General features: G+C 38.2%; 1 protein-coding gene across 6 annotated transcripts in view; it reads left to right on the forward strand.

Annotated features, from left to right (window-relative positions):
* CCDC148 (coiled-coil domain containing 148) overlaps positions 1–22,366 on the forward strand; it is a 182,949-nt gene that overhangs the window by 110,663 nt on the left and 49,920 nt on the right. For 5 of the 6 annotated variants that reach the window (XM_039323962.1, XM_039323963.1, XM_039323966.1 and 2 more), the window contains 2 exons: positions 4,287–4,425; positions 6,282–6,488. In XM_039323962.1, coding sequence (XP_039179896.1) covers positions 4,287–4,425; positions 6,282–6,488 — 346 coding nt within the window. The remainder of the gene's footprint in view (positions 1–4,286; positions 4,426–6,281; positions 6,489–22,366) is intronic. The other variant, XM_039323964.1, reaches the window with a different exon arrangement.

The raw sequence follows: 22,366 nt of genomic DNA on the forward strand, positions 1-22,366 counted from the left end.
GCTTCCTAGCCTAGCCTATAGGGGGGTTACCATCTAGGTCCTAAACAGGCCTGATCCGGTTAAGTTTCTGAGCAGTTAAGGCAGCATCCTTTCCTAGCGACTAGCTCTTTTTCCCAGAAGAACTCCTAGATTTCCCTAAGGAGAGTCAGCATAGCGTACAGAAGAGGTTGAAGTGCCATGTTAGGACTTGGGCGACCAAAGTTAAAAGTTGACCTTCAGCTACAGAACCTCACTGAGTGATTCAGGTCGGTCACCATTTTTCACTGGGCTGTGGGGATAAAAAAAAAAAAAAAAAGGAGAGTGCTATATACTGCTTTGAACTCCAACAGCTCCTTGGTTTATAAATTACAACATCAAAAACAAAGATGTGCTTTGTTGAAATTTGTGCTGGAAATAAACTATTAGTTACTTGGAAGAGAAAAAAATATGTTGAAAACCATTTGGCATGCTATTTTTGCAAATCAAAAATTCTTCAAAGAGGAAGTGGCACGATACCCCTTTTACAAAATTCCATTTTGCTTAATATTTCAGTTTGCAACCCCTGAATAAATTAGATGGAATCTTTTGGATATAGCTTGCATTGAAACCCTGGCTGTTTCCTCAGGTATGTGAGTCAGATGTGTAGAGGGTGAGGGGAGTTGTTGTTCATCTCTGGGTCCCAGGAGCGGAGTGGAGATTAAGTGTGTTGAATTCTTGTGTTTTAATCATGTAAACTGCTAATAATCATTTGAAATGGGCAGTTGTATAGATCATAAAAATAAGTAAATACAGATTTTACATGCATTTTTGGAAGCATGCTATGAATTCCAATAGGCCAATCTTCTGGAGATATACTCAGGATTAAGGTCCTTCAGCAAGAGATTCTAGGAGATTTCCTGGATTACACAGTAATCTTCCTAAAGCAAACCTGACTCAAGCTATATAAAAGTCTGTTCTGATGGGTTGCTACCCAGCTACCTAATTGTGGTGCCTTTGGAATCATCTTATATTCATATGCTAAACTCAGATAGATAGATTAGATAGATAGATAGATAGATAGATAGATAGATAGATAGATAGATAGATAGATAGATAGATAGATAGATAGATAGATAGATAGATGTGTATGCATGCCTTATGAGAGTCCAATACTGATATGTCTCCTCTTGTATGCCCTTCTCCTCATGTCTACACTGTATTACTAAATATAATCTGCCATGAGAATGTGGCTTATGCTAAATATTGGGGCAATTGTGTTGGCAGAATACTTTCTCATAGTTGGATGTGTTTTCTCTTTCCACAAGTAAACAGTCTAGCTATAATTCACTGACATGACCAGCCAAGAAATCAACATTTGTATGTATTGAGTGAAATATATGCACTGAGAATCCAGACTTGTTTTCCTTTTAAACAAGCCAGACTAAATCATGGTCATGTTTCACTTTAGGACCTGACCAGGGATCTTCACTGTCACATCACACTAAAACCACAAAAATAATTTGTGAAGCAACTTCTGCTGGCAAGAGGAATATAGTGGGAATGATCAAACTTGATCACAACAAACTCAGATTCTTAGAATCCTGACATGGTGTGATATGTGTAAATGTGTAAATGGTGTAAATGTGTCCAATGGCCTTCAAAATAAATGATTTGAGTAGGATTTTGATGTCTACAACTTGGAGGTGTTTAAAAATATGATGCCAATATTTTTCATGCTGTGTATTTTAAGCCCTGCTTCCTTCCCCTTCCCCTTTCAGTTGTTACTGGCCGGCCACATTTAAAACTGTGAATCTTGAAAGAGTATAATGCAAAGAATAATTCCTGGAATGGCAGGGAAAGGCGGATGCTTTTTGCATCCAAAGCTCTTAATAGATACAACATTGTTTTGTTTGGCTGCAGGCTATTTCCTTTGTTATGTCAGTGTTCCTCTGAGCTAGTGTGTGTTAGGCCCCTTTGGCTGTGGAGAGTTGTTTTTTACAACTCTGTTTTTGTGCTTGAATAATAGCAGTGTTAAGAATGTATAATACTGTAAGTCTTTCTTTTTTAAAAAATAGAAGGACAGCAAAAAAAAGGGATTGTGACTTTTCAGTACTACTGGGACAGACTCTAACCAAAGGAGAAAAGAGACTTGGTCATTTTTATTAGGAGCCACAGTAGGTCTTTTCTTGTTGACTGATCCTATTCTTAGTTTGCCCTCTTTGCCTTGTAGTCATGCCTATGTATTTGAAAGCCGGTGTGGCTTTTGTCCCTTCCACTGTGTCAGGTGTTTTGCTCACCTCTTTTCAAAAGGATGCAACGGGGTATACAAGCTTCTCAAGTTTGCAATGCTTAATAGCTGTGAGAGGGACCTCGGAGTCCTAGTGGACAATCATTTAAATATGAGCCAGCGGTGTGCTGCAGCTGCCAAAAAGGTCAACACAGTGCTAGGCTGCATTAACAGAGGGATAGAATCAAGATCACGTGAAGTATTAATACCAGTTTACAGTGCCTTGGCAAGGCCACACTTGGAATACTGCATCCAGTTTTGGTCACCACAATGTAAAAAAGATGTTGCGACTCTAGAAAGAGTACAGAGAAGAGCAACAAAGATGATTAGGGGACTGGAGGCTAAAGCATATAAGGAAAGGCTGCTGGAATTGGGTATGTCTAGTTTAATGAAGAGAAGGACAAGAGGGGACATGATAGCAGTGTTCCAATATCTCAGGGGCTGCCACAGAGAAGAGGGAGTCAAGCTATTTTCCAAGGCGCCTGAAGGCAGGACAAGAAGCAACGGGTGGAAACTAATCAAGGAGAGAAGCAACCTAGAACTAAGGAGAAACTTCCTGACAATTAGAACAATTAACCAGTGGAACAACCTACCTCCAGAAGTGGTGAATGCTCCAACACTGGAAGTTTTTAAGAAGAGACTGGACAGCCATTTGTCTGAAATGGTATAGGGTTTCCTGCCTGAGCAGGGGGTTGGACTAGATGAGCTCCAAGGTCCCTTCCAACTTTATTATTATTATTATTAGTGTTATTATTATTATTAGTGTTATTATTATTACTACTACTACTACTACTACTACTACTACTACTACTACTACTACTACTATTATATAGTCATCCTCCACAAATAGTTCTTCATGGAATTGCAGGAAAACAAAAATAAGTGCCTTATCAGGATTTGCCCTAGACTCAGAAACATATATTTGTACTGAATGAAAAAAGAGCACTTTTAAACCGAGTGTCATGGTTCTGACAGATGAAACTCTTCAAAAGAACTTTGAGGCATTGTTTACCTTAAAGAATTTTTTATTCGAGAAACAAAGTATTGGCACTACATAGCTGAAACCAAAAACTAAATTCCCCTCCCCTGGACACAAAGTAACAAAGCACAATTCCCTCCTCCAATAAACAGTCATAAATCACATTCCCCAATTAGCTTGAAGCACGGGCTTTCTCCCCAGCTCTCCAGCCCCCAAAACTCTATCAACTCTGGGCCCAATGACCTTGGGTTCCCAGCCTGAGTTATTATTGTTATGACTAGCTGGATTCTCATCCACATTCCCACCTCCCAGCATCAACTAACTCTAAAAGCAATAGAGGAAAATAGCTGCAATTCCACCTGTTGTCAAGCAAGAACATCCGATGTTAGCAGCGGTGACACCGAATACATAATTTGGATCTATGTATGCCCATGCACAATCAGTTTCAAAATGATTGTGCATCAAGGTAGATTGTTATGTTTCAGTGATAATTGCCTCTTCTTGGAAATGATGGTTTATCCATACTGTGAAGCTGCTCCATCACCAGTATGAACCAGCAACCATTTTTGGAGGGTAGGAATGTATGACAATATCTGTACACACCCACGCCCTCTCTACTGGGAACAGTCTGCAGGCCAGGGAAGTGCTTCCTCAACATGCTAATGGGAAAATGCTTTATATGGAAGCAGCAGCAGACTTTGCAAATACATGCATATTGATGCTTTAAATATAAAGTTGCTTTAAATTTCATTTATATTTGTATACTTTTTTTTTTCATTTTTGCCTGGGTGACACACAAATTATTACTCAGGAAGATCCACCCAGAGGAAGGAAAGTGATTGGCAAATGCTTTCCTGGAAAAGAAAGATGGGAAGGCCCAGCAACAAGGGAATTGTCCAATAGGAGGATGTGGTATCTGCAATTTGGACTGAATACCTTGCAAACTGTTGCCAAAAAATCTCAGTCCAAACAGGGTTTTCTTAAGATGGCTTAGAGTCAGGCAATGAGCAGGTACAATGCTTTAAAAGATTGTGTTAGATTTGTTCTGTTTTGTTCCTACAGCAGTTTCCAGTGGAGTAAAGAAGATCTTTGGACATATCAGGTTGTCACTGGTCAGTATCCAAGTGACATGCAAAATAGAAGAACACTGTATTTGGATATGCTTCAGAAACTTCTACCTCACAAATCTAGACAAAGCCTTGTAAGTTGCAGAACTTCTCTTTTTTATTCAATTATTGGGATGAGAATTCAGTTTTAAAAGTTGTTAATAGGATTGCTGAATATAAGACTTCACTCAGCACTGCACACATGGAATTGCACTTGGACTTTTCATTTTTCCTCTACCTTTGATCTCTGTCATTTTTCAAATGTGTTCCAGATAATTCCATTCCTCCAAATATAGTACAAAACATTCACATGTTTGTATTTAAAAAAAAGAGCATAGTGCAACACAATTTACGTAAGTCAATGTTGTTAAACTGGTTATGATATTCACTGAAATACTGTACTATAATGTGTATGTGAATGGATTATGTGTTTGTAAGCAAGGTGCTCTGTGTTCAGACCTCCAAGTTCTCACATCCACACCTGCAATCTTTTAAATACAACTAAGCTTAATATCTGCCTCTAAATCCATCATCAGTAGTTATAGCTGTTCCTAAAGGTCATGGACTGCCTGGAATAAGATTCAACAGGATATGACACAATGCTGCCAAATCTGAAAATTGGCAAAAGTTGACACACACTCTGTATCTTACATGTAGGAGCACTTCCTGTTTATGTATAGATTGCTTCTCACTTTTTAATACATTCATTTATTTGCGTATGTACTAGCCCAACTCCCCCTACAGGGTTGTTGTCCTGGGGAAAATAGAAGGGGGAAGGAATATTAGGTATGTTTGCTTCCTTGAATTGGTTATAAAAATAATAAAGGTGGGATATGTGAAAATAATAAATAATCTTCCACATGTTTGGTGAAAGAGCCATTTCTTTGTGGCTTTCCTAAAGTTTAACGTTGGGGCTGTTCCAGTCTCTGGAAAGAAAATATTTTTCAAGGGTGGGGCCCTCAGAGACAGCCCTTGTCTTAAGACTCTCACATACCCATTTATTTAGGAAAAACAACTTTTTGAGACTTTCTCCTACTTGGTAGAGTGGCATGGAAACCTACGGCCCTCGAGATTTTGCTCTCAGGAGTCCCAGCCAACATGGCTAATGAAGAAGGGAATTGAAAGGGCCACACTAGGGCTACAAGTTCCACACTTCTGCTCCAAATTCTGTTTGGAACTGTACATGTAATATATTGTCATTTAAATGTTCAGCAAATTCACTAATGTTAGCTGGCAAGCACAATAGCCATTCAATATCTCAAATAAATGTGAGGTGAGATAATATGAAAACATATCTACATGCCCACACTAACAGGCAGTATTCAAAAGTGCGTAGCCTTAGATTTATAACTCAGCTTCTTCTCTGAGTTCAAAGGAAAACACAACCACATCCAATCATTTCTAAATAATGGAACTTTCATTCACAGAACACTCGACATATCACAGTGAAATCCACGATAGTGCTCCAATTAGTTTTACAGCATTCATATTACATTCCTGCTGCATTTGGTACGAACTTTTTTTGTACACAAAAATGATATGTCTAACAAAATGTGTAATAAATGTATTTTCGAGGAGAGGCAATTGAATAGAACCCTGAGAGATGACTTGGGGAAAAGACTAGCTTTAAATCTTCCTGCTTTCTCAGCAGCAAATGCTTTCTATTCTTTCCTTTGGCCTCCTGTCAATTTGTTAGAAATATTTCTGGGTTGTTGATTTAGTTACGTTAACCCTTATAAATGCCTTGCAAGGAAGCTCTTGTTTGTTTCCGAGAAGGGCATGATTCTCTCATGCTTTTATTAGCTGGCCCGCTCTTGGCTTCAAATAAGGTCATTTTTAACATCCAATTAAAGCAACCTTTAGCAGTTAGGGTTTAGAAGATCATTCTGCCTACTACCAAATTAACCCCCGTTTCCTTTGTTTCTCCAATCCACCCCCTCTCAAACCCCAGGTTGCTCATGAAAAGTCTTGGGACCACTATTACTTTACCAGGAGCCAATGGAGAGTATTGATGTTCAATTGGGTCCAAGCTAAGAAGACATTCTTAGTGAAGGCGGTGATGACTCTCACTGAAGCTTGTGCTGCTTATGAGACTGAAATGATGGTGGCTAATAATAGAAGAAAACAGCGGGAGATATGTGCTAATCTTAAAGAGAAGGTAGGCTCAATTGCACAACTCTCGATTAAATTATTGCTGCTTTGTATATCTTGTCTTGTTCAGTGTTGACTTAAAGGAGGAAAATGTGTACCACCGGTAGGTATACATGGGCTTCCACCTTATCCTGAAATAAAGGCACTCATTATTAAGTCATCTTTTCAGGATGACACTGTTGAATTACATGCCCCCAAATGGGTTGGGGAAGTCTTGTTTCATTTTGCTACAAAAATGTGAGCAATTTCCTTTTAATTTATGTGCTCTTGAGGCTTTATATTAAAGGGCCATTTTTATTTTTATTTCGACATGTCTATATTGTATGTGTAAATATGTTTTGCTTGGGTGGGGAAAGAGAGAGTTTTAATTAATCCTATCCTGATGCATTTTGGGATAACAACTAATTGACTGTGACTTAGCTTTCCCCAGTAGCAGTAAAAGCATGCTGGAATAATATAGCTAAAATGGAAAAAAAAAATCCATCTATCTGTTCTGTAAACGTGGCCCACAGATCCATATAATTGGGGGATGGAAGAAAAGGAGGGGCCCTCAGTGAAATTATCACATTCCTTCAGTGTAAAGATGCTGGACAGAAATCTTAATGTGAAAAAAACTAACCTGAAAGTTTGGAAAAGGAAACCAGTTGTTGTCAAACGATCCGTGAAAATTGACCAGTAATCGACATGTTTTATTTTGCCAACATTCCTGGAAGTTTTGCTCTTGATTCTCCGTGACCTCTGGTTCTGTGTGCTGTAATATAATTGAAACACGATATTGATGTAATATGATTGATACATGATACTTATGCAGGCTATACTGTATATGTTGTGTTTGCAAAATGCACTGAACCATAAACTTGAAATATATTTGGCATTAATGCGTTGTGAAAACCTAGCTTGAGAGGTAAATACATGGTTCGGTTTACCATGGGGAAGCATGTGATATGAGCACAACTCACGAACATCAGCATTATTCTGTGCCTGTTAACGTACTCTTCTTGCAATAAAATCAAACCTTAGTAGCAGTACCTCTGTTGAGCTAAAGAATTGTTGTCTTTAGGACAACGCTCATTCACCTGGAGTACGGCATGATCCGTCTTAGTTTTGCTGCTTGGTGTGCTTTTATAATGTAAGGAAAAAATGATTATTTGATGACCAGCAGCAATATCATTATCAGAAGCTCCCCTGAACTTCAGCCATGCCTAATTCAGGTATCCTCAGGCTATGATGGCAATTAGGACCAGAATTTCCATCTCTAAGTAATGTAGTTGTAAACTGTGATGTTGCATGACCACATCACTTAGTGACGGCAATTCTGGCAGTTTTGGTTGTTGTCATAACCCAGGACCTTGTAGGTCATTAGGCAGGAAGAGGTGGAAATCACAGATTGGCAAGTGCATGGGTTCTATGGAGGGGGTGCCACAAGCAGGCACTACTGAGCAAAAAAGACAGCCACGTCTGTCTTCCTGCTAACTTCCCCATTGAATTTGCTTGTGGGAAGCCAGCAGGAACATTGGAAATCACAATCATATGACCATGGCTCGCTGCAATGTAATAATCACGAGCTGGTTTACCAAGTATCAAAAATCACAGCTGTGTGACTATGGGGATGCTGTAATGGCTACAACTTTGCAGATTGGTTGTAAATCCTCCTTGTTCAGCACCGTTGTGACTTCGAATGGTTGCTGAACAAGTGGTCAAACTTCCTTGTTGGGAAGTTCTTCATCTCTAAGGTTCCCCTGACATTATGCAACATAATTTCTTTGTATACAGAGGGCTTCATTCCTACCATTAAGTGGAGCTAGCTCAGGGGTTCTCAACCTTGGCAACTTTAAGTCTTGTGGACTTCAACTCCCAGAATTCCTCAACCAGCAAAGCTGGCTGAGGAATTCTGGGAATTGAAGTCCACAAGTCTTAAAGTTGCCAAGGTTGAGAACCCCTGAGCTAGAGTTTCTTAATCCACTACACAAAATCTCCTAATTGGGGGAAATCAGACATACTCTTATGATGGGCATGAAACAGAAACTAATTTAAGTTATGATTATATCCCTCTGTCAGCCCATTTCCACTGTTTTTTTCCCCTTATGCATATCAAAAATGCACCAGTGTTAAGAAGATAAGAAGGAGGTAGTGAGCAAGTGTGTCTTGTTTTCTTAAGCCACTTCAGAAAGTCTGAAATATACATGCACATGCACACGCATATCCACACCCACACACAAATCACTGCAATGCAAAGTTCCATAAAAATCATGTGTGAAACAGTGTGAAGGCTAAAGGACTCTGTATTAAATCACCCTCACTAAGAATAAACTCCCCCCCCCTGCAAAGAGGCAGGAAAAAAGAGAAATCTGATTTTCCAATTTGAAGACTGCATCAACATTTTTTCCCCCCTGCACAATTATATATTCTGTATTTTCACCTAGAGTTGTATTGTTAAATTTGTTGGATACAAAGCATGCTGGTTGGGGAATGCTGGGAACTGAAGTCCAAAAGTCTTAATGTTGCCAAGATTGGACACCCCTGGTGTAGCCATATTAACGAAGAAGTGACTTCATCCTTTTCCAAAAGGATTATGTGAATCTATTCATTTTCAGAAATCTTTCTGGGAAGTGAACAGTATTTGCTACAAAATATCTTCTGTGCAATCCACCCTTTCCCCAAGAACATTTGCTTGGAATCATTGGTGTCTGCAGAGGGTGGTCAAAAAAAAAAAAAAAAACCAGACATGGGAGCAGCTTCGCAATGCAAGCTCCACCTCTTTTGTACATGCGTGTGATAAGTTGTTTTTGGCTGCAACCCATATGCACACTGGGAACAAACTATGGAAAGCAAAGGCTCTTACATCTGAGCAGAGCTATATTAAATTGTACCATTGGTAATATTTCTGCTCAGCAATCAATTTTTTTTTACTCAGTAAAAGACACTTGAATGGTATCGTCCAAGTGATCTCAGTATTTATAAAAAACATTTGAATTTAAGCAGGCCAGTTCTTTCTTGCTAGAAGTATTCCACGATCTATAACTATTCTTTTCATTATCATTCAAAGTTACAACAGCACAGAAAAAAGTGACTTATGATCATTTTTCACACTTACAACTATTACAGCATGGTTGGATCTACTTATGTGCTAGTGAATATTTCTCTGAAAGGAATGGGTAGTTCTGAAAAAGGTGTTCCAATATATGAGGGGCTGCCACAAAGAAGAGGGGTGCCAATCTATTTCCCAAAGCACCAGAGGACAAGACAAGAAACAATGGTTGAAACTGATTAAAGAGAGAAGCAACCTGGAATTAAGGAGAAACTTCCTAACAGTGAGGACAATTAACCAGTGGAACAGCTCGCCTCCAGAAATCGTGGGCGCTTCATCACTTTAAGAAGAGACTGGACAGCCACTTGTCTGAGATGGTATAGGTTCTCCTTGAGTGGGGGGCTGAACTAGAAGATCTCCAAGATCCCTTCCAGCTTCTATTCTATTCTATTCTATTCTATTCTATTCTATTCTATTCTATTCTATTCTATTCTATTCTATTCTATTCTATTCTGCAAATTAATATCTTTCTCAACACCAGGCAATTTTAAATGGGCTATTTTTTGTATTTTTGTATGGCACAGTTTAGCTTTCCAAGTTATAGACACTTGACTACTCATGTTCAGTGCCTCTTGAAATTATGGTAATTTGTAAAATAAAAGGCAAGCAGAAGTAGATGAATAGCTCAAAGATCTTTTTAATAATAAAAACAATAATATCCAAGAATTTCTAAGAAGGTATAGGATATTTAAAAAGTACCAGTTTAAGAAAACAAAAAATTAATTGCTTTTAATTTAAAATAATTGCAGGTAGTCCTTGTTTAATGACTGATCACTTGGTGACCATTTAGAGTTCTGATGGCTGAATCCCTCCTGCAGTCACATGACTGCATTTTGAGTACTTGGCAACTGGCTCACCTTTATAGATTGAAGCATTCCATAGTCACATAGCCATGATTTAGAATATATTTTGCGAATTTCTTATCCTTTTTGTCTGGTTTCTGGTAAAAAGTACCCTTAGAAATATGTTGATTTGCTTAATGATAATGATGTTCACCTAATGATTGCCACAAAAACAATGTAAAAATTGGGTCCAGTCACATGGGTGCCTTGACTTAGGACTGTCACGACTTACGATGGAAATTCTAGGTTCCATTACAGTCATAAATCGAGGGCTACCTGTATATATGCTGTGTGCATAAGTGTTAACAATATTTTTCCCCCAAAGGAACTTTTCAGCAGAAATAGCCAGAATTTTAAAATAAAACTGAATTACTCTATGAACAAATAGTGTAACATTTTCAGAATCTGAAGTTAAGTATATTGGGAGAGTCCATATGGTGCTCCTCTGATTATACTGCAATACTCTTACAAAATAACCATTTTTTTACAATATGAAATATGATCACTTCTTCCCCCAATGCTAGGTAGGAAAACAAGTGAAAATTACATGCCCATATCATCAAATGTTTTCCCTTTTTGAGTTCACCCATGCAGAATGTAACACCTGATTCATGATAGATTGACCACCTCCTTTTGATCATTCTCAAAAAAAAAAAAAAAAACCCACCACCTTTCAATTTCTGGATTTATGTTTTCCTTGAAGTAGGACAGTACCAGTTTGTGGATTTATAATAAAAAGCAATTAACAACTTCCTCCCCTAGCCTGCACCTTTCTCCAGAAATAATAGCAGCTGCTGCTTATCTTGGCTCTTAATTATGATAACTACAATTCCACCTTCTCTCTATTCAGATTGTATTTTCATAATCTCCCCTTCATTGTCCTCTCTTTCAACTGGCAAGCTAAGGATTTGTGAAAAGAAACCAGTTTTACTCTCATTACCTCATCAACTATTAAGACAGGGGCCTCCAGCCTGTTAGATCACATGGAGCTTAATTTGCTCGGATTTAAACGGTAAGACATACAGCTTCCAATTTTCCCTAACTATGTCACAAAGACATGCTGCTAAATCATTTCAAAATTTCATTGCTACTCTATAGAGTGTTGATCTGCAGTGTATTTATTAACTAAATGCAGATATGAAGAAAAAGAATGGACAAAAGTACAAAAGGAGGAGGAAGAAAAGCTTTAAAAAGCTACTTCTTGAGTGTATTTTGTGAGTGCTGTTCCTTTGCTGCCATAGTTGATCCTAAAAGGCAAAAGTTATCTACCTTATCATCATTTTCTTTTTCATTTCTAAGGCCATTGGCTGTCATTAGTTTGGTCTTCTATAAACTACGGTTGTCCCAGTTTTGTCACTGTGCCCCTTGACTTTCATTAGTAGAACTTGCAATAATTTTTAGCTATCAGTTATATAATAAATTACATGTTTAAAAGGGGGAAAATATAAAGTTAACTTAAAAAAGCAACCATTGGAAAGAAAGATAGATAAGAAATAAGAAGGAAAAAAGAGAAAAGACAAAGACAAAAGCAAAACAGGAAAAAATAATGAAAGTACCAAATAACTTCCACTGCCCTTGTACAGACTCCTAATTTTAAATTAATATAAAAAGCATCACCATTCAGTTTTTTACTAGTAAAATGAATCAAGGGCAGCAGGGGCAGCATTGAATGTGTCAAATGTTTTAGCTGTACATTTTGCCATTCAACTGTTTTATATAAGTTATTCATTATTTGAATTTATTAGTTCTTAGTCGCCCTGAGAACCAGTTTGGTGTAGCGTAGAGGTAGGGAACCTTGGCTCTTTTATGACTTGTGGACTTCAATACCCATAATTTCTGAACCACTACCCTGGTGTAGAGGTTAAGGTGTCAATCTAGAAATGAGGAGACTGTGAGTTATAGTTCCAGTCAAAGCTAGTTGGGTGACTTTGGGGCAGTCATTCTCTCCCAGCTCTAGAAAAATGGCAATGACAAACCACATTGTTGCCAGTTGCCAAGAAAACTGCAGTATGTCTGTCTAACATTAATAGAAATATCTTGGTTGTTTGTTCCTTCCATTACAAATTAATAAGTTATCAATTTGCTTAAAATATTTAAGTATGGTTTTTGCTCTACATGATCTACATTATCTTATCCAGAAAGATTACTCTTTAAATATATATGAGTCTTGATGCAATTTTCATTTTCATCACACTTAATCTTTCTCACTTCTTTTTTTATAATATTTTATTGATTTTCTCATTTTACAATTGGATATTTAAAAAGCAACATGATGACTGGGTTAATCAATAGTTCAATAGTGTACATAAATCTTTAGTATAAATCTCATGTTACAACATCAGATATTTCCTCTCTTTTTCCATTAATATCTGTTATCTCATATTAGGCTAGTATAATTCTTAATGTTATGAACTAAATAAAAATATCTTTGTTACAGTTATCAATAATTTTTAGCTTATACATATCTTAATTGCGTTTGCACTTAATCCTTGTATACAATCAATGTCCTGTTATTGCTTTTTTTCAGGCTTTAATTTCCCATCAATATTCAAAGTAACACTATTATTTATGATTTCCAAGTATTTTATGTTTAGGTGACCAAAAGTTTCCCTTATCTCAACTTCTCTCTTTTTTCCTTTTCATACTAAAGTCTAATATTTTGGTTACACATCTTATCTATTTGATTATACTGTAATATGGCTCTGTTTTCTAAAAATTATCTATTTTCTGCTATTAATAGTACATTATCCCCTAATAAATCAAAACCATTATAGGTGTAGTCTGGGTTAACCAATAATTTGGTAACATATATACTTTTTTAATTTAAGTCTAATATTAGAACATCAGATACTTCCTGTGTCTTTCCAATAATATTGGCTATCTCATATTGGGCAAACACAATTCTTATTTTCAACTAAGTCAGTGGTTCTCAACCTTTTTAATACCATGACCCCCAACCGGCCGTAAGTCGAGGACTAAACCGGTCGTAAGTCGAGGACTAAACCAGTCGTAAGTCAAGGACTACCCAACCAGTCATAAGTCGAGGACTTTTCCTGCCCGGGAGTGCTGCGCATGCGTGATGCCGCCCCCTGCGCCGGCCGAGGCGTAGCTGGCAAGCGGCAGAGACAGAGCAGGCTGACCATTGGCTGGGCCACCAGCTGGCCCAGCCCAAGGGAGGTAAGGCACCTGCCGGAAAAGCCTATACATATCTTGATTGTGTTTGCACTTAATGTCCTTGTATAAACAATGTCCTGTTATTGTTTCCCCCCCAAAAAAAAGCTTTAATTTCCCATCAATATCCAACAAAACACTATTATTTATGATTTCCAAGTACTTTATATTTAGATGACCAAAAGCTTTCCCACTTCTTAATATCACCTCTTTAGCTAAAGAATACAAATTGAAACATTCTTATCCACTGGACAAGACATTTTCTTTAGGATAACAATAGTTTTGTTTTTAGCAGATTCCAAAAAATAAGCAAAAATTAAATTTGATCAACATCCTTCAGGGCCTTTTTACCACGTAGGCATATTATTTATTTATTTAATTACTCAATTTCTATAGCCACTCAACCAAGTGAACCTGGCGGCTTACAATTCTAAAATGATAAAACAATTAAATCAATTAAAGCATCCATAAAATAAATAAGTACAAACAGCAATCATAATGATTAATCAGCTAACAGTAAAGCCAAGTATCAGGGCCTTTGACACGTAATGAGCCCCAGGGTCAGGTACATAGCCAAGTTTTGAAAGATTTGTGAAAAGCCAAGGGGATTGGGGGTATTCTAATCTCTGAAGGGAGAATATTCCATAAAGCAGGGTTCCAAACAGAAAAAGTCTGTCTTCTAGTTCCCGCCATTTTGGCTGACAGGATCTGCAGCATGCCTAATCTGTTGAATAGATTGGGCCGGAAGAAACTCTTGGAAAAGAACGGTAATCCGGTCACAAGACTTTAAAGGTGACAAGTACCTTGAATTGTACTGGAAACACACTGGCAGCCAGTGCAGCTCACGGAGTAGTGTTGTTACATGTGCTGTATAGCTGAGACCATTTATTACTCGTGCAACTGCATTATTAGATATTTTTTAATTTTAACATATATCCAGAATATTTATTATATAACTACAATTTTCACACTTTTAGATAAAGAGCTTTGGCAATCATTAAAGAAACCCCAAATATTTTCAATATACAAGAACTTTTATTCAGATTCTTTAATAAGCACTCCATGACTCTTATTGATTTGTCTTATAGTGGGAATGCCAGGGGTTCCAATACAAAATAAAAATCAGGGGAAATCCTCTCAGAGTTAGGCTTCATGCAGTTTTCTGAATCAGAATCAGACTCCAGACTTGATTTGCAATCAATAGACACTTCCAGTCACTTGAGGATTTTTCTAATTTTTACTTTTGTTTGCTTCTGATTAAGTTGTTTAAGGTCTTCAAGAAAGAAGCACAGGTTTGCTTTGTGTGCATTATATTATGTGGGTAATGCTGACAGTACCAATATTTGTGTGCATTGTTTTATCGTATTATAATGCTGATACCAATATTTATAGCTCTGATACCAATATTTATAGCTCTGACAAAAGTAATCATTTTAATAGTGGTTAATATGGAATCCAATTACTATTGGCACTTTAAGAAATAGTGAAATGTACATTAACATCTCATTAAAATCTAAATAGGAGCATTTCAAAAGCAGCTCAATGGAGTGTGAGGCTTTCAAATAATAGAGAAATTTGACTATCAGGCATTGATTGCAAAACATCAATATACAGCATGCCTAGCCTATGAATGAACAGCATATTATTTTTTAATTGGTTGTAATGAAGTATGTCATTTAAAATATATACATGCAGATCTTTTAAAGCTCCATTGCATCAGATTATATTATGAAAGTTGAACAAGCACCTTCATATTATATATGTATATATATCTATCCTGCTCTTAAATCTAAGTTAGTCTCACAGCAGCTAACAATCAAATATAATTAAAACAGCCAAGCTGAACAAATATAAAATATTTCTGTTGAAGGCTGTGGTCTTTAGGTTGCTATCTGTTGAAAACTGTGGCTGGATCAGAGCTACTAATGGAAAAGAATATTTATTCTCTTTCAGAATCTCTCTCTCTCTTTCTCCCCTCCCCCCTCTCTCTCACACACACACCCAAACAGACGTCAGCCTTATATTAAGTGTAACATTATAAAGTTCTTTTTTATAAGATGACAATACTGTTGCTCTCATTACCAATTACACAGAGAATTTGAACAATAAAAAGATACTGTTTTGTATTACTTTAAAAAAAAAAAGAAATGGTGAAAATAAAATAGATTTAAATCAGTTTGCCTTGGATTAGAAAGCAAATTAATTTAGTTGCTCCCTTTTAGATGAACCAGAATGAAATTTGAATGATATTTAAAGGATATTAAACAAGATCTCTACAACACATTTGTTTCAGATAAATATAATCTCATTTAGTTGTCAGAAAAATATTAGATGGATGACGACTGATCTGGAACTCAAGTTTTTTTTTTCCTGAAGGAGCCCGAAGGTAGCATCTTTTCTGACTAACAAATTTTATTAAAAAGCATATGATTTTGTGAGCTGTAGCTTTTTTCTTTAGATGCATAGAGTGGCTAGACTGATACAGTTTGAAACTGACTCAATAATAACATCATCAATCAATTACTATTTATATAGTATTAAAAACAATTGTTTTTGTTGAGACTTTCTGAGATTGCCTGAAACCTTTCGATGTAAGTTCAGCAATTTATTGCTCCGTGGTGGAATTCAAGTCCCATTTTTCCCAAACAATCATTTTGACATCTGCTATAGTAGGTCCTGTGAGGTTGATTCTAATGTTCTGACTCTAACTTGTCCTTGTTTGAGTCTATTAATTCTTTTGTGCAAAGTTTGTCCTATCTGTCCTATGTAGAATCAAGGGGGGCAATGCTGGGAGATGATGGCATACACCACATTAGAGGAAGAGCATAGGAAAGTGGCTCTAATCGTGTGCAAGAATTTTGGGGGCCTATGATGAGTCTGTTGGTGTAGTTGTGGGGGCAAAGTAGCCATCTAGATTTCTTGTAGGGTCTGGTTTGCATGTTAACATCATTGTCCTGTTGTTTTGCATTGCTTGTGAGAGTCTGCTTCAGATTAGGTGGTTGCTTGCATTCAAATATGGGCCTGTTGTTCAATTACTGAGAAAATGCAGTGTTAGTGGAGTTCTAAGATGGCGGCGCCTGGATTGCCTGCGGCTGCATTGGCTCTCAAAGGTGAAAAGTTTTCGGAGGGATATCAGGGATATAGGCCACATGATCAGGAAGGTTTTAATGTTTGAGCAATGTGGTGGAACTAAGGCAACATACGACCGACAATCTTTGCTGGCATGGCGTGTTTCTAGCTGTTTCGGAACTGTTGGTGAGACCGTTAAAAGTCATTGGTGCTGTTTGAAATTGTTCTGCCGGCAGCAAGATCTGACTGCTGGCCCAGCGACGGATTCTGTTGCAAATCAGAGCTGTTTCCAAAGGAGGCAGAGGAAGAGAGGTCCCGGGGCTTATGGAGTGAAGGAACTGAATGAGGCTGTTGGCAGGCCCAGAGGAAGAGAGAGAGGCTTTTGGAGGAGTAAACCAAGGCTTATACATGGGAGAAACGTATATAATAAAGATGCCAAATATTTTTGGCTTTGTCCTTTTTAAAAGCAATTATTGTGTGGTTGGGAAACCATTATCCATGGTAGACATTAGGGATTCAGTTGTTAAAATGAAAAGCTGGGCTGCAATAGGCATCAGTCTTCACTAAGAAAAGACTAAATAATGCAACTTAGAGTAAATTAAATAAAAACAGAGTAGTTAAAATAGGGATAAGGTATTTTTGTTCAATTCAGTGACTTTCATCCGTTCCAGTCAGCATGGCCAGAAATTACAGATATGGCAGTCCAGCAATATCTGGTCACGTATATGTTATCCATGTTTGTTCAGTGGCGATGAAATAAACCTATTGTATTTGTTTGTTTGTTTCCATTCAGTTGTGTCCAATTCTCAGATACTGCCTAGACAAGTCCCTGCAGTTTTCTTGGCAAGGTTTTACAGAATTGTTGACCATTGCCTCCTTCTTAGAGCTGAGAGAAAGTCCAAGGTCATCCAGCTGGCTTTGTGCCTAAGGAAGGACTAGAATTCACCATCTCCCAGTTTCTAGCCTTACTCACTAGACCAAAGTGGGTCTCTGTGATGTTTATAATCAGTTGCAAATGGCAAGGATCTAGGGTTTGGTATGACAAAGTCATACCCATAAAGAGGAAGATGAGTATTTGGGGGTAGGTATACACTTATATTTAAATGCAGTACAACTATTTTCTGAAGAAAAACATTTAAAAATAGCAATTAGTTTTTGCCCTCTATCTTACTATTTCTTTGTTTTGGCTCTACTCAGTGAAGTGAATCTCCAACATCCCTTTCTTGGACCAGTGTGAATCTTGGCCCAAAATTTGTTACAAAGTTGTATAACAAGTGTTACACATGAGGGCACTATCTAATGTCTGTATTGACTTTGGAACCCACATAAACATTGTTAGAAGATATGCTAACTAGATGCATTTTTAAGAAAATGATTGTGTATATGACAAATCACTGGCTACAGTGGCTTAATATCCATGTCAGCCCTATAAGATAGACCATACTAAGAAACCAATGCCATATAGGACAGGACTACTTTCATTAGAACAACTATAGTAACAGAGTCTTGCAAATCTGAATGTGCTTCTCACTCCCTCACTTTATCTTTGTGTCAACTAAGAAAGGGCTTGTCTGAAATATTTTCTCAAATTAGTTTCTAGGAATGGGCTTTTCTGTTGTTGCCCTAATAGTGGCTCTTCCCCCTGTCCTTTAAGGCCACTCCCTATGCCAGGGGTCTTCAAACTTGGCCCTTTTATGACTTGTGGACTTCAACTCTCAGAATTCCTCAACCAAGCACTCTGGCTGAGGAATTCTGGGAGTTGAAGTCCACAAGTCATAAAAGGGCCAAGTTTGAAGACCCCTGCCTTATGCCTTCTAGACTAAGGTACGTTAAGCTGTAAGATGCTCAAGCAAACACTCTCATTTTCCTTTGCTTTCTCTAACTGAGAAGTTTAACATAGTGTACAATAGCACCACTTTGCTATGACCAATTCTAAAGAGAGCAATCCCACAGAGGATAGTGCTGGCCAGAAAGCAAGAAGTAGCTTGTTTGATAAGGAAAGAAAGACTACTGTGTAGCTATGATAGGTAAAGTCCTTGATAATTTAGGATTGGGTACAGTTGGAAAAGTTGATATTTTGGCTACATCAGGGTCCCCAAACTCTTCAGCTCATCAATCTTGAGATTGTTCATTGACATCCCCAATATTCTATAAAAATAATTTAATAAATACTACTTTAATTAGTACTATAGATACTAACATTAACTATAACATCAATCTCTTGGAGGGTCCTATCTGTCCTTGGAGATTGATATTAACCACTTTGGGGAACTCTAGACTCTAGACCCATGGTAGCGAACCTGTAGCACATGTGCTACAGGTGGCACGCAGAGCCCTTTCTGTGGGCACGTGCGCCGTCGCCCCAGTTCTAGGCCTTCAGTTGGGTTTTATAAAACCTTTTTGCTTTAGGCCTCCGCCGCCGTGTGCAAAACAAAAAAGGTTCAATCAATAAATTTCAACTTCTCATGGGAAAAAAAAATCTTGCAAAGTTGGAATTGATTGATTAAACTTTTTAGTCCTACCCAGTCTGCCATTACCACTGCAGCCACACCCACCCAATGGGCCACATTCACCCAATGGGCCACGCCCACCCGGCACCCGATGATACATAAGTGGGTTGCAGTTTGCCCACTGCTCTAGATCAGAGGTCCCCAACCTTGGCCACTTTATGACTTGTGCACTTCAACTCCCAGAATTCCTCAGCCAGCATGTTGGCTAAGGAGTTCTGGGAGTTGGTCCACAAGTCATAAAGTGGCCAAGGTTGGGGACCTCTGCTCTAGACTATACAAGGTGTTCTATGATGTTATCATGGAATAAGAAAGGACAAACATTGGAAATGGTCTCTACAGTAATATAATTGAGTCTCTGCGAATTTGGGCAATGGAGATAAATTGTAACTAAATGCATCCTTCATTGAATAGGTTTTTACTCTGTCCTGCCTTGCTTTGCAATAAATAGGTCGTTGAGCCAAAATTCAACTACCTTTTGTCAATTTAATGGGAATCTTCTAAGTGTGGGAGGAATAACAAAGTGAAAAATTGTGTCTCCTGTTGAAAAAAATCAGTTTCAGTGACTCATTGGCAAATGTGGGAGGAAATGCCTAATTACCAGCAGACCTGGTTGAGTTATACAAGTTAGAGATCACAGCTTTAGTCTGTGATACAGAGGACCGGGAGTATGAGAATGTTCATCATGAACTTAGTGATTTGTCTTTTCTTAAAGCCAAAAAATAAAAAAGCCTAATTCTGTTTTTGGATCTAATCTGCTGGATCATAAAACATTTCATTAAAACATTGGATTGGGTGATTTTTTACCATAGACTATGTACCAATCTTCTCCTAATTAGTGGGTCCTCCAGTGTATTGGGTTTCAGTTCTCATATTTTTCCAATCCAACATATTTGCATAGTCCTCATCTTGGAGGAAAGTCAGTTTAAGCATGTGGTTAAACAGAATAACAGTTTTGTTTTTTCCTAATTTATTTACTTCTTTCAGCTATCCCCATTTTTATTTCATTCTGCCTATCAACCATAGAGAAGGTTTTGGTTCACCCTGGAATGAGACTGACAAATCTAGCACCACAATGTATAATTTGTTGCCTTAATTAGTCATGGTTAATGCACATTACATTCTTACAGTAGGCACTAGTCAAATAATTAACTGACTATGAAGAAGTATCCCCTCTGTGTAGCAGAGCAATCTGTGTTCACTTGGCAAATCCTCTTTTTGCCATGTATAAACTGTGAAATATATTTGAAACTAAAATTTTTAATTACAACTGGCATCCAAAGCTGCTTGCTCCTGGCAATTGCTGCCTTGCTAAAATGTGATCTCATTTGTGAAACAAGCTATGGGGGAAGCAATTCTATATTGCTTTTATATTAGCTGAACAATCAGGATTGTTTAATATTGAAAAAAGCACAGTGAATGTTTACATAGTAAAGCCTATTTCTTGGTACTGTGTATGCACTTAACACATGCACACATACACACACCCACACATGGGCACACAAACAGTTGGGCACATTCCTACATTGAATGAGCAGGCTTTCATGCAACAAGATTTCTAATCTCTGACGCCCATTATCATTTCTGGTGAGATCCCAAATTTTCCAGAACAAATTTTGAAAGTCTGCAAATGAGTCTTTGAAATTGATCATATTATTCTACCTTCTTCTAATTGAAATTGTTCAATAGAAAGTGAGCGGTACCTAAATATTATCTTTTATTATTATCTGGGCAAAGTTTTGGTAACTAAAGGTGACATATTCCCCCCCACCAGTTTTTTTTTTTTTAAACAGCCTTTGGTTGTAGAAGACAAAAGAACAGCATGTGGTTCATACATGAAGCATGGGTCTTTGATTTCAACTTTAGTATGTTTAGGAATATTATTCTTCCACAAGAGTAGATGCATGCATTCATCCACATATATCAATACGATACTTCATAACTCAGAAGAGAATCAGGCACCTGCTATGATATAGGAAAAGAATTCCAGAACTCTTTCCCTACATGCTTTCCTTAAGGGTTTATGTGTCATGCAGTTTACGAAAGCCTGTCTTATTGTTATGTCACAAGCTCAGGCTCAACTAAAATAAAGAATCATGGCTTGATTCAAAGCAAAAAGTTAAATATCAATTGGACAACACTAAAACTATCCCTTCCTGGTTTATTTAGCTCAGGGATCGGCAACCTTAAAAACTCAAAGAGCCACTTGAACCTGTCCCAGAGAAAAGAAAACACTGGGAGCCGCAAAAGTTCACGCTCACACACACAGGAGGAGCTTGATTGAAGAGTTTAATTAAAAAGAAATAGAGGCTGCTGTGCATGAGTTCTCTCTCTCTCTCTCTCTCTCCCTCCCTCCCTTTGTCTCCCTCTCTCTCTCTCCCCCCTCTCTCTTTCTCTCTCCACTCTTCTGCTCACCTGATAAGCTGGCTTCATGCTGTCCTCACTGACACACATTCTTATAGGGCTGACTCTCTCCTGCCCTTGGTCTGCCAGTCCTCTTCCCTCACTCAGTGTGAGTGTGAGTGTGTGTGTGTGTGAGAGAGAGACAGAGATAGAGACAGAGAGACAGAGAGAGCTGCTGCTTCCTGCTTTCTGCCACTTCCTGCTTAGACGCAGCAAAGGGAGGAGCCCGCCCAATAAGCTTGTCAGCTTGTCGGAGGACAGCATGAGGCCACTCTCTTTTACACACACACACACACACACACACACACAGAGAGAGAGAGAGAGAGAGAGAGAGAAAGAGAGAGACGGGGAGAGAGAGAGAGAGAGAGAGAGAGAGATGTCTCTCTCTGCAAATGGCGGAGGAGACTGGGAGCCGCAGGAGAAGGCTCAAAGAGCCACATGCGGTTCCAGAGCCGCAGGTTGCTGACCCATGATTTAGCTAATATGCTAGAGCAAGGCTCCCCAACCCCCGGGCCACGGACCAGTACTGGGCCATGCATGCCAGCAACTGTCCGCGCAAACAAGCAAAGCCCCATCTGCAGGACGCAGGTAGCACACAAAACCACGTAACCTCCATTCCACAGAAAAACCTCTCCATGGAACCGGTCCCTGGTGCCCAAAAGGTTGGGGACCTCTGTGCTAGAGGGAACACAATTTTCAAGACTTCTGTTATTTTGTTCATAACTTCTGTTGTTACTGTGCCAGGTGCAATTGAATTTTCCTTCTGGAAAAATTGGAAGCATTTTTTCCTATCTTTGAATTGTAT

This window comes from Crotalus tigris, unplaced genomic scaffold (assembly GCF_016545835.1).
Source record: "Crotalus tigris isolate CLP2741 ecotype Arizona unplaced genomic scaffold, ASM1654583v1 scf7180000024290.1160143, whole genome shotgun sequence".
In the NCBI taxonomy this organism is placed as follows: domain Eukaryota; kingdom Metazoa; phylum Chordata; class Lepidosauria; order Squamata; family Viperidae; genus Crotalus; species Crotalus tigris.